The sequence below is a fragment of the Drosophila subpulchrella genome, chromosome 3R (genome assembly GCF_014743375.2).
Source record: "Drosophila subpulchrella strain 33 F10 #4 breed RU33 chromosome 3R, RU_Dsub_v1.1 Primary Assembly, whole genome shotgun sequence".
Lineage (NCBI taxonomy): Eukaryota > Metazoa > Arthropoda > Insecta > Diptera > Drosophilidae > Drosophila > Drosophila subpulchrella.
The window spans coordinates 293,019-305,404 of NC_050609.1; the positions used below are offsets into that span (position 1 = coordinate 293,019).

General features: G+C 40.5%; 1 protein-coding gene across 2 annotated transcripts in view; it reads right to left on the bottom strand.

Annotated features, from left to right (window-relative positions):
- Nucleotides 1–4,235: 4,235 nt before the first annotated feature.
- Nucleotides 4,236–12,386, bottom strand: part of LOC119545680 (ichor) — a 38,531-nt gene continuing 30,380 nt past the window's right edge. For both annotated transcript variants that reach the window (XM_037851417.1, XM_037851418.1), the window contains exon 2: nucleotides 4,236–6,202. In XM_037851417.1, coding sequence (XP_037707345.1) covers nucleotides 4,333–6,117 — 1,785 coding nt within the window. In that variant the 5' untranslated portion in view covers nucleotides 6,118–6,202 and the 3' untranslated portion in view covers nucleotides 4,236–4,332. The remainder of the gene's footprint in view (nucleotides 6,203–12,386) is intronic.

A 12,386-nucleotide genomic window follows, 5' to 3' on the forward strand; every position in this document is an offset into this window, starting at 1 on the left:
GATTTGCTATTTTGCACAAAAAACAAAGGCCAGCAAATATAAACTTCGATGAGTGAATAAAGCATACTCTAGCATTAGAAAAAATATACTTCCACTAGGTTACAACAGCGCTAAAAAACTATCACTAAAAAATATTCAAAATAATACTGCTTACATTTTCCATAACTTTTTAGTTTATTTATTACACGATTATATTTCTAAGTTAATAATACTATATTTTGTAGCCTTTTTTAAAGAAATCTTCACACAATGAAAGCACTCACCGACAATAAAACAAAAATATTTATTTGGACTGTTAAAAAAATTAAAATACCAAATATAATGTTTATTTAACGGGTTTTATCTTTTAGAAATGACTTTTAAATTTGTTTATTTATTAGTATCAGATTTGATTTCCTTTTGTTGTATCAAAAATTCACACATTAGCTACTGCATCCTATCAAAGAGTATACAAAGACTAGCTAGCCTGATTGTCTGTCAAGTCGAGGAGTGAATCAGCGAAGGAACTGGAGAGTTCGAGGGGGGAAAAGTTATTTTCTTTTGGCTGCCTTTGCTACTGCATGTGCCAAAAATAAACTGAGGCAAATTGCAGACTGAAGCTGCAAAAGCTGGTCTCCGCAGGCTGGGAAAGGTCGAGAGGAAACTGGCTGATCATTTACTAGATTACTAATGGCATAAAGAGCTGAAGTGCAAGCATTTCACATTATCCTTAAGCTCTTTCGCCTGACTGTATATTTCTTTACTTACTTTCCTAACTATTTTATTAATTAATATATTTAACATATATATTTTTTAATTTTCTATAAAAAATTCTTTAACCTATTCTCTAAAGTATTTTTTTCCTCTCTATCTTCATCAATTATTTACTCTTAAGCTGCTTAGGCCAACCTAAATGTCTGCTTAGGCATCTTAATCTTGGGCACTTCAATCTTAGGATTCCCCCATCATTCATATTATCCACACCGACACCTTGATCTGGGTCATGCTTAGCCACATTGTTAGCTGGCTGCAATTAAGTGGCCGAAAACTAAAAGATGAGAGAGTGGAAAATTACTTTTAATTGACACTAAGTTTAATTAAAATGGAGATGAAACCAGATAAAAGAAATTCCGCAGAAGTTTGTCTTTAACGTTTCTAATGCATTTAAAATTACATCATTAAGTTCTCTTTTGCCAAAATGTCTAAATTAATGACTTGAAGATAAATACAGAGAAAGAAATATGATAATAATTTTAATTTTGGCAAAACTTTAAAAAAAAGGAAATTGATGTTTGGGTAGTCATAATATTTTGTTAATAAATTTTTAGTGCTGCTTACTATTTTTTAAACGGAATACATTTTAATATCCAAAGCTTAACCCATGACAGACGACGCTGAGCAACACGTAGCACAGTTTGATTAGAACAAAACGAAGCCACAGCAAAGGCAACAGAAGAGCAACATAAAAGCAACAGCAACAGCAGCCATGATGTTGCATAAATTTAAGTGCCACAGATACAAGGCGCAAGATACAGAAACGAGTTACAGATACATCAAGAAGCGGAGGCAGGCGCGCCAGAAGATGGGGTCTCTCCTCAATTTCAGAGTCGGCGGCATAGAAATGCGGATGCGAACTGGAGACCCCACTTCGCACATATATACACACACTATATGTATACATATATATATATATATATATATATATGGGTATGGTATATATCGGTGTCTACCTTCAGACGGGCTGCGGTGAAAGAGCAAAGTATCTTAGTATCTTAACATTTCAAATCCGCTGCGGTTCTCTGTGGAAACGAGTCTGGAAATTGGGTCAGTGGCACAGTATGCATGGCATTCTCCGTCTCCGTCTCTGTATCTGTATCTTTTACTGTAGTCGTAGTCGTATCTGTGAGGTACATTTATATATATATATATACATATATCCCCCACAACTGTGTGGGCTTCGTTTCTACGCCACTTCTTCGGTCTTTCTTTGGCTCTTTCTTCTGCGCCTGGCTTTCTTTGTGGTCAATATAATGATTCTGCCCGACTGGCTGGTTCGGTTTAGTTTGGTTTGGTTTCTTGGTCTCAACTTGACTTGGCTCGCATATTTTTGTGGCTACTACTCCATTTTATTTTTTTACTTTTGTGCCCGAACGTGCCTCAATGCTACGCCGTCAGGTTGCTAATGGGACCTTAAAAGCGGGTCCATGGGGCGTGTGAGGCATAAGCAATGGGGCAACACCCAAATGTCACTCACTTACCTTTGAGATTCCATCCAAAGCCGAAATTGCCATGCACATTACTCATGCGACATGTGGTACCCAACAAAAGAAAACACATGTACAATTGTAGGCTTAGTTTGTTTTGCACATTTTGAATGACATTTGAATTTATTTAAATATAATTAATTAAATATTAGGCATTACAGTTACGAAATAAATATTTACAAATCGAAATGTGTTGAACAAAATTCAAGTTTGCTTTTGTAAAAATAAATAAAATTGCACGATAACTAAAATAACACAATTAATATTGTCTTTTGTTTATAGAAATTATACATACATTTAAATTAGAATTAAACTAGTTTATGGTTTATTTAATTGTTGGTTTTTTTTCGGGTGCTGAGTGTGTCCAAGGATTAATGATAAATAATTTCGGGTATATCGAACATAATTTAAGGTTAAGATTAACGTTAAAACTTTAGCAACAAACTTTTTAAAAAACAAATTAACAACGCTTTACGATATTGGCTAAATTAAATCGAGTTTATTACTTGAGTACATTGCTAAACGATTTTCATCATTTCCATCGATTTCGGTTTAGATTTTTCTCCATTTACGTTTCATATATTTTGCAAACTGATTATTATGAATAATATTTTGCCAAGCCCGCTACAAATTCTTAGACCTACACATTTTTAAGTATAACGCTTTTCCATTGGTTTGTACATTTTAAAAGTAATTAATTTAAAATTGTTATTGCTTTTGCGTGATTAGTGTTAATTTAAAATGTAATTTGTATGCGTCACTATTTCAGTTTTCAACATGATGAGGTACAGACAACATTCAGAACTTTATACAACTTCCTCTCATTCCCCTTCCTTAATTGGTATTATTGTCTAGATTGTTATTAGATACGATTTACCTGTGCCAGGACCTTTATTGCTCGAAGTTCGCGACCCTGCATCAAAACAGAACAACAGTTGCAGAATGACAATTGGACGCTTCGTTGTTCTTACATTGCTTGTGGTCTCTTTGGATTTTCGCTGTCTCTAAAGAACTGGCTATGGTGTGCCATAAAGAGTTTCTAACGCTGATCTGGGTTAGAGGTAGTAGGTTGATGGTAATTTAACCTGTCAAAACTGAACTTTAGGATCTAACAAGGGTATGTAGATGGACTAAACAGAAGTATTGAACGAACTAGCTAGAAATTATATATTCTTTTACTTAAGAAATTTATATTTCTTTTTTAAAAAATTACAAAAGAACGGGTTTTTTTTAAGTAAAACTTTTTGTTTTTGACTTGATTTTAACTATAAAATGTAGCTACTATCTGCATTTTTTTTAACTATTTGGCATTTTTCTAACCCTCATTTTCACTAATTACGAATAAGCGAAGAGATCAAAAGCAACCAACAACAACGAATATCAAAAAGTGTGTGTATGCCACTGCGTGACCTTTTAGCAGTTTCCTATATAATCTGTTAATATATAGACTGAACAATCTCCGAGTTCTGAACGATACTCAGACATTATCCTGGCCAAGCACTGGCACACACGCACACAGAGAACGCAGGGAGAATGCGCACAGCGCATCATTTAGATCCTTGGAGAATCCAAATTACAGAAAATTATAAGATTAACAAGAACTTGAACAAAACAAATAATATATCATTCGCTGACAAGCTCTTAAGTGATATGAAAACAATTTGTAGGGTTTTTAGTGATTTAGAAAAGCAGCAAAAAAGTATTGCATACATTTAGGCACAATTTCAGGAGATTTGAAATCCCTAGAGATTAGAGTGACTCTTCACATTCACTTCTTATAGAAACCGAACTTGTTGTTTTAAGATCTACAAAGATTTTTTGAATCAATCTCTAAATATCAGAGAGCAGGGATATATTTTGTTTATAATTTGGCAGATTGGTGAGTATAAAACTTGCACCTTCCAAAAAAGAACTCCACAATATCAAATTTTTAAGGACGAATTTGAGGGGTTTCCTTTTGGAAAAGCATAGATTCTACCAATTCCGTTCCCACCATATCTAATCTTAGTTTTCTGTGCTGCGCATGGCGCTTCTCCCTGGGAGATGCTACTTGGTTGTTCGGCTATAACATAAAGCTCGTGGAGGAGCGTCAGTCACGCCCAATTCTCTTGTGTATCTGTTGATGTTTGAGCAGGTGCGCCTTCTGGCGAAAGGCCTTGGCGCAGACGTCGCAGCGGAAGGGTTTCTCGCCCGTGTGGGTGCGCAAATGCACCTTGATGTTGGACTTGTTGAGGAATCCCCGATTGCAGATGCTGCACCGATGGACGGGCTTCTCCTTGCCCAGAAGGCCACTCAGATCGCTGGCACTGAAGCCGGATGGTGAGATGGCGCTCATTTGGGGCGTGGTCGGTGGTCCACCGCCCTCGCCCTGCTGCTGTTGCTGCTGCTGTTGCTGCTGCTGCTGTTGCTGCTGGTTGGACTTCTTCTGGGATCGGGATCTCTTGGCCTTGGGCGCCCCAGTTCTCATCTCCGAACCCGTCGTGCTGGCCGTCGTCGTATGCGGATAGTTGCCCAAGAGATCCGGGGAACACAGGCCATTATCCTTGAGGGACAGGCCCGAATTCTGCATGGAGTAGCCACCCTGCTGGTGGGGATGATTCCCCGTCGCCTGGTTATTGGTCGGATTGCTCAAATACCGCGGATTGATCATCAGACCATTCGGATTGTCCGTTGTGCTGACCACCGAACCGGGTGGACTGCAACTGCTGCTGGTGGCTGCCGCCAGTTCGTTGCAGTACGAGGTAGATGTGGGCGCCTGGGGATCCCCCTTGAGTCCCGCTCCAGGATTTCCGGCTCCTCCGCCCGAAGAATTGCCATTGGGTGGACCGTTCTGCAGCCTATTCTGCAGCAGGGGCATATACCCGTGGCTCAGTAAACTCTGGAGCGTGGAACTGCTGGCGTGCATGGGCAGCGGACTGTGTGGCAGCATGAAATCCCCCAGGGAATCCTGCTGCGACACCAGAACCTTGGCCGACTCCTGCTGTATGCAATTGCCATCGATCCAGGCATCGAGATCCATCCAGCTGTCCCGCGTATCGTTGTTATCATCCTTGTCCAGCTGATTGGGCACCGTGGTGTCCGCAATGGCGGAACCTATAATGGCGGCTATATCATCTATGGAATTCATGTCCACATACTCCGTCAGATCCTTGTAGATCCGTACGCCGGAATTGTGCAGGGAATCGGCCACCTGATCGATGGGCGTTAAGGTGGCTATGCTGGGATTGCCGGCTCCAGAACCACCATTAACCGACGATCCCGAGCCGGTACCATTCATCACACAGCTATCGGCCACCGAGTAAAGCTTAGAATCTAGTTGACTATCGGCGAAGAGCTTCACGTCCGCCAGGCAGGCATCGTTGCCCCCACCGCCACTCCCACTCAGGACACTTTCTGGTAAGCAGGTGGAGGAGGAGACTATGTTGTGCTCGTTGGAGTTGGAGCTGCTATTGCTGCCCCCATTCGATTGCGTGGTGGATGTGGGATTCGATTGGTTGTTCTGCGGGTGATAGGCACTCTGCATGTAGTTGTTGTTGCTCTCATCCGGCAGCCGTTGGGCGATGGCATGGTAATGGTGGCCGGAGATACCATTGATGGACAGATGGCCCGTGTAGCCGGTGAAGGGCGGCAGGGGTTTCAGATCGGACAGGGCATTCAGGGACGATCCGTTCAGCAGCAGATTGTCGAGGACGTCCAGCGAATTCTTCTGATCCGCATCGCTGGGCAGGGAGTCCAGGTCGTGCTCCAGCAACAGCTTGTGGCCATCGAGCAGGTACTGATCCTGGGCGGAGGTCTGGGGCGGTCCCCAGCATGGGCTCATCAGCAGGCTCTCAACTTCCGATTCACTTGGGCCGTTCATGCTGCAAAACTTCATTGTCAGTGGACCCAGGCGATCGAGGCGAATCTTCCGGCGATCCGAGGGTTGTCAGATCCTGCGCTATCCAAGGGCCAAGTTTGAGCTGGAAGGATATTAGATAAGGAATCGAATCTTTAGTTTTCACAAAAGCTTAGAAAAACATTTGGTTAGCGCTATCTACTTAACAAGTAATTAGAATTAAACTTTAACTACTCTTTAGTATTACAAAAAATACGTTAGCCTTTTTATTTTTGGTTAATAATCTTCGAAATAAAATACATAATTATATTCAGAATACTTTTACTAAGACTTCTACTATTATAACTGTGAATAAAATCATAATCTTGGTTTGTCTTAATTAAAGTTTTTTTAAAAACCTGTTAGTTCCAATTCAGATCTTACTTCATTCATTAAAATTAAGCTTGGCCCACTGATCCATTCTAAGATAAAAGATCTTTAAAACCCCTATTATCTAAGACAAAGAATAAGCTTGGAACACGATTAAGCTTACACTAGCCATCCGCTGTGATGACCCCACCTCTTTATAATTAATACCAGGTTCCTACCGACCCAAACCCAAACACCTTGCCTCCCTGTGCTAGCTGACAACCTGACACATCGATCCCGACCCACTGATAGCCCTCACTAATGATTCTTTAATATGAAAGTATTAAACAAAACTACGGCCCGCCCGTTGACCAAAAATATATTTTTCCACGGTGCTTCCCCCAATCCCCATCCTCTATACCCAGCCCAAAATAGAGATTAGGTTAAGACATTCGATAAGCCTTAATGTCCGTAAACAAGAAGAAGCAGAAGCGGCGGCTTGGGATGCATAGGAAAACGAAGAAGAAACTAAAATCGATACCAGAATCGGCCAATAATAATTTCCAACCGGTATTTGGGTCAAAACATTAATAATCAGTTAAATTAGCATATAAATTGGTGGCGATAGAGCGAGAGGGGTGTACAAAGCGGGAAAGAGAACGCATTTGGCTACGAATGTTGGGATCGTATTCGATATTTGTATTTCGATGGTGCACGCTTGATTGGAACCCAAGTGGAAGTTCTCCACCAAAGCGACATCATATGAAAGACCGACAATGAAAGCACAACCTAAAACACACAGGTGTAGACCCAAAAAACTAAGAGAAGAAGAAGCAATGTCGACCCACACTAAACACTGACAATTATACACACTGAAAATTTTAATAAAATACTTTTGATCTAAAACTTTTTACAATTTATTGATCTCGTGATCAATATGTTTCATTTTTTGATAGAATGCTTTAAGATTCAAAGCGATGAATACTGAAATCAACAAATTCTAAATATTAAAATATTCTTATTATGGCTATAATTTTTCTGAGTGTATAAGTTCATTTGGTTAACTAGTTGGAACACAAAACGAAATGAAATGAAAGAAACGGTAAAGCAACAACACTCCCCCCTTTTTCTCATTCTCTCTCTTTTGTGCATAAACAGTTAACTTGATTTCGAGGCTTGGCAAGAAAGAAGAAGACGAAGGCGAAGAAGAGGCAGACGGAAAGGCAGAAATCAAAGCTAGACACTGTCCAGCTGCAAAGAGAAAATTTCGCTTTCAACAGGTTGGCGCTGGATCTACCAGCAACATGTTGCGCTAGCATGCGGAAAGAAGAAGAAGGAGAAGAAGCGGCAACAGCGGCAACAGCGGCTCAGTCGACGTCGGCGTCAAGCCAGGTAAGCAGGCGCAGCTAAGCGTGGCGGCAGAGCAGCGACCGCGGCAGAAAAACTACCGTTAGCCGAGAGACGACAAGAAGAGACCTGCTGACATACTTCCGCGATCGGCAAAACCCGAACCGCTGTTGCCGAAGCCCGGCTTTTCTCTCGCTCTCTGTGGGTATCTCTCTCATTCGCTCTCTCGCTGTGCCATTGTAATTGTGGAGTTTTTGGATGCTCATGCTCATTCTCATTACCAACTTTTGGTTGGCACAGTTATGGGGGATTTTTGTTTTTGTTTCAAGCCCGACTTTGATTTTATGAATTTCGGATACCAATCAGTACACCAAGGGAAAAATACAGAATAATAAAAATATGGAGAAACATTTTTTTATTAAGATATACAAAATAAAACAAGGAAGAACGCTATAGTCGAGTACCTCGACTATCAGATACCCGTTACTCAGCTAAAATGACCAAAGGAAAATGGAGATATGCAGCAAAGCGAGGTTGAAATGCGCCACCTACCGGCGGTAGACAGATTTAAGCGTTGTGGGCGTTAGAGTGGGCGTGGCAAAGTTTTTTTTGGATCAATCGATAGGTATTGACAAGACCAATACATTTCAGATAAAATTTTTTATCTAGCATGAATATTGTGGGCGCCACAGGCTTGGGCGGTTTGTGGGCGTTAGAGTGGGCGTGGCATATTCGCGTGACAAACTTGCGCTGCGCTCAAGCCTACGGAATCTAAATCTGAATTCCCATTTCTCTATCTTTGATATTTTCCGAGATATCTGCGTTCATATTTACGATTTTTTGAAGTTTGTGGGCGGTTTGTGGGCGTTCAAGTGGGCGTGGCAAACTTTTTTTTGGGTCAATCGATAGGTATTGATGAGAACAATACATTTCAATTAAAATTTTTATTCTAGCATGAAAACTGTAGGAGCCTCAGTTCTGGGCGGTTTGTGGGCGTTAGAGTGGGCGTGGCACTCTGCTGAAACAAACTTGCGCTGCGTAAGAAGCTCAGGAATCTGCACTCCTAATCTCAATAGCCTAGCTCTTATAGTTTCCAAGATCTCAGCGTTCATCCGGACGGACAGACAGACGGACAGACGGACAGACGGACAGACGGACAGACGGACAGACGGACAGACGGACATGGCTAGATCGACTCGGCTAGTGATCCCGATCAAGAATATATATACTTTATGGGGTCGGAAACGCTTCCTTCTGCCTGTTACATACTTTCCGACGAATCTAGTATACCCTTTTACTCTACGAGTAACGGGTATAATGAAGAATATTCCGATAATGTGTAAAACATATGGAAACTATATTATGAAAAAATGTATCGAGAAATTAGGGATGCTCTCTTAATTGTACTAGGTACATACATATTTAGGGGGTTAAGTCAAATAATATAAAATTCTGGAAAATATTTATAAATAAAATTAATACCAAAGATTTTAATAATTAATATAATAATTCGTATGTACCAACATAATAATTAGGGTCCATTCCCCTTGTTTTAAATAGAAGATCGTTTAGAACTTCAATGTATTTTTTTCTTGCCTTACTATACTGTGTTTTTGGGTGGATGAGCCACATGTGATCTTCCATCTTAGTAAAGTTAAAAACATTTTTATCATAATCCCAATAGTTTGAGTGTACTTTGAGAATGCTATAGGCCTGAGTGAATCGGGAATTGAAATTGGCGTGAAATATTTTATGGCAAACAAAAACGCCACTCATTCCCATTCCCATTCCGATTCAGATGCCGTATTCTATATCTGAATCTGAGTCTCCCCATTGTTATTGTTTGACTGCGCGTCAGATTTTACACATTTTTGTTTGGCCGGCGTTTTATTGTTGCTTCTGCATGAGCATTTTTCTTTTAATGAGCCACATTGTAACGGTGGTCCGCTGCTCCGTTTGCATTTGAATGCCCACCGTCCCACAGACACAGATACACACACACATACACCCACTTGGGAGCACACACCTGAGAGACCCCAACACCATCACACGATTTGCGGGGGCGCGCCGCACAATGGGCCTCTATTGTAATTTAGGCTTGTAAATGGTCAGCAGGCCGCACAATGGACAATGTCAGCCGACGGAGATCGGCTGTGGGGGCATTATAATTACTGCTATGTCAGTCAAGCGGGCTGAAAACCTTTAACGGTTATTCCGAACGAATTAGTGCGAATTTTTGACAGCCGAGTGATTTTATGACCTCCCAGTTGATTTTTGTTCATAGCTTAATGTGTTGCTGGTTGGCGTTAGATTTCAGTTAATAGTTCAATTATAAGTGAGAACTAAGCTACTGCTACTATATAATTTAGTTTAAAGTAAATTATAATTTTACCTTATTATTATTACGAACTCACAACAAAAGACTTAAGAAACGAACTTTATAACAATCCGGTAGGTTCACAGAGAGAAATATCGAAGCACATTGTTCTTGAATTGAGAACATTCGTTCTTAAAAGCCGTGTAAGTACATTTTGGTACAAATGTTCTCAATATTAGAAGGAAATGGTGAGAAGAGAAATGTTAAATTGAGTTTATTTAACAACTGAACTAATAGTTTATTTGTTGAGATATACATTGTACATAAATACCGTCAATTCAACTTAATTTGAGCAAAATAAAAACACTTTCAACTCAAATGAGACCGTCAGAATTTTCTCTGTGTTGTTAAATACTGACCTACATGATAAATTTTCTAAGATAATTGTATATCCAATGAAGAAATCCCATAAATATATGAAAATTTATAGAATCACTCAAGAAACAATCTCCAATTAGCTTAATGATCTGCTACACCAACACACAGATCCCACAGATAGCCCAGCGGAATCCCTTCACAATCGCCCTAAAATTCCCTTGGACAATTGATCGGCCAACTATCTCGGGTCGAAGACAAAAAAATAACTTACTTAACCATCTAACAGGCAACTAAATGTCTGACCCGAGCAATTGACCAGCGAAATGAACTCTAAACCGCATCAACAACACGAACGGCAACAACAGCTGCTGATCAGATGGAAATTGAGTTCTTAACGTTTCCTAGAAAACTCGAACGGAAATTGGTCTTAACCTTTGGCGGCAATCAACTTCCGTTTAAATGTTCGAGCACGATGCGGCGGCAAAGGTCAAAACGTTTTGGCCAAAGTCAAGCTGCAAACACTTTCCACCCGCCTCCTCACGGACCCGAAAATGAAAAGAAAAATCAGGTCGGCATTGGTGTTTTCCGCGGGGGGCTGATGCGGCAAGCGGATTGCTGGAAAAGCGAATGAAAAATTATTTGATTGCAAAATTTACAACCGCAAAATAAAAAAGAAAAACCGCACGTACCAGCTTCCACTATAGTAAGAAGGAAAAAAAAAACTTTGACCAAGACCGAGAAGCCGAAAAAAAGCCTCGGAAACGTGTGGCTTGCATTGAGGTCGCCATCAGTCATTGAAGGTTTGCGAGGCTGTGAGCTTGCCCCGCCCCTCTTCACCCGCCCCTGGCCCATCTATCTTGGCCCACTCGGATGTGGATGCAACAAATTGTTGGCAGTGAAAAACGAACGAGTCGAGAAACGAATCAACTTTAGTTGGCCAATCCGCCGCCTGTATACTCTTGGGTGCTTTTTCTGTAATAAGCCGATTTATATTCTATGGTAAGTGACTGTCTGGGCTACCAAATCATTGGGGATTCAGAAGTCTGGAACTTTTAGTTAATATTCCTTAGATACTGACCTATTTCCAGAGTGCGTTCATTTTTATTTTGTTTAGGTATCTAAAGGTATTGCATCTTTAAGAATACCTTAGAAAAGCTAATCACTTATTAAATATATTCTTTATAAGGTCAACTAAAGAAGACCTTAGAAAGTAATAATCACTTATGAAATACGTTCTTTATAAGGTTAATTTAAAGAACAAGTAGTGTATTCAGATATCGTCCAACTGGAAACTGAAAACATAAAACTGGGAAACTAGCAGTCAGCGGTGGGAAACGTGCTCGGTTCTTAATTCTTGATTCTGTGCTCTTGGTTCCAGTTCTTCATCTCCTTGGCAGCTGCGCACTTGACCGCACATGTGGCACGTGTGCTGGATGGCATAAGCTGGATACTGGATGGCCGAGCTGTAAGAATTGTGGCATGCCCCTCTGCTACCCCCCCTCTGGAATGAGTAACTAACCCAGAGACAGACGGGGAACCAAAGCCAAGCCCATCTGCAGACTGGTCAACAAATAGGCGCAGCACTTCGCTACAGACGCTATCAAAATCTTGTTTTCTCAAGTGGATACAGAAAGAAATTTTGTGCTGAGATCAGTTAAAGATTTTTTCATGTATCAGGAAATTAGACTTATAACAAGGATCTTATTTATTGTAATTTGGCTAAAGATTTTGGTGTTCTATAGAGTTTTTGGTGAATAGATCATTGACTTAGTTTTAATATAACAATTTTGAAGCCTTATTGAATATTTTCCTCAGTGTTTATTGAGGAACATGGTCAAGAATACTTCAGCAAATGGGTGGGCGTGCCTGTTGTATATCAAATGAAGTGCTTGTATCCATCTATCTGCACATGAATTGT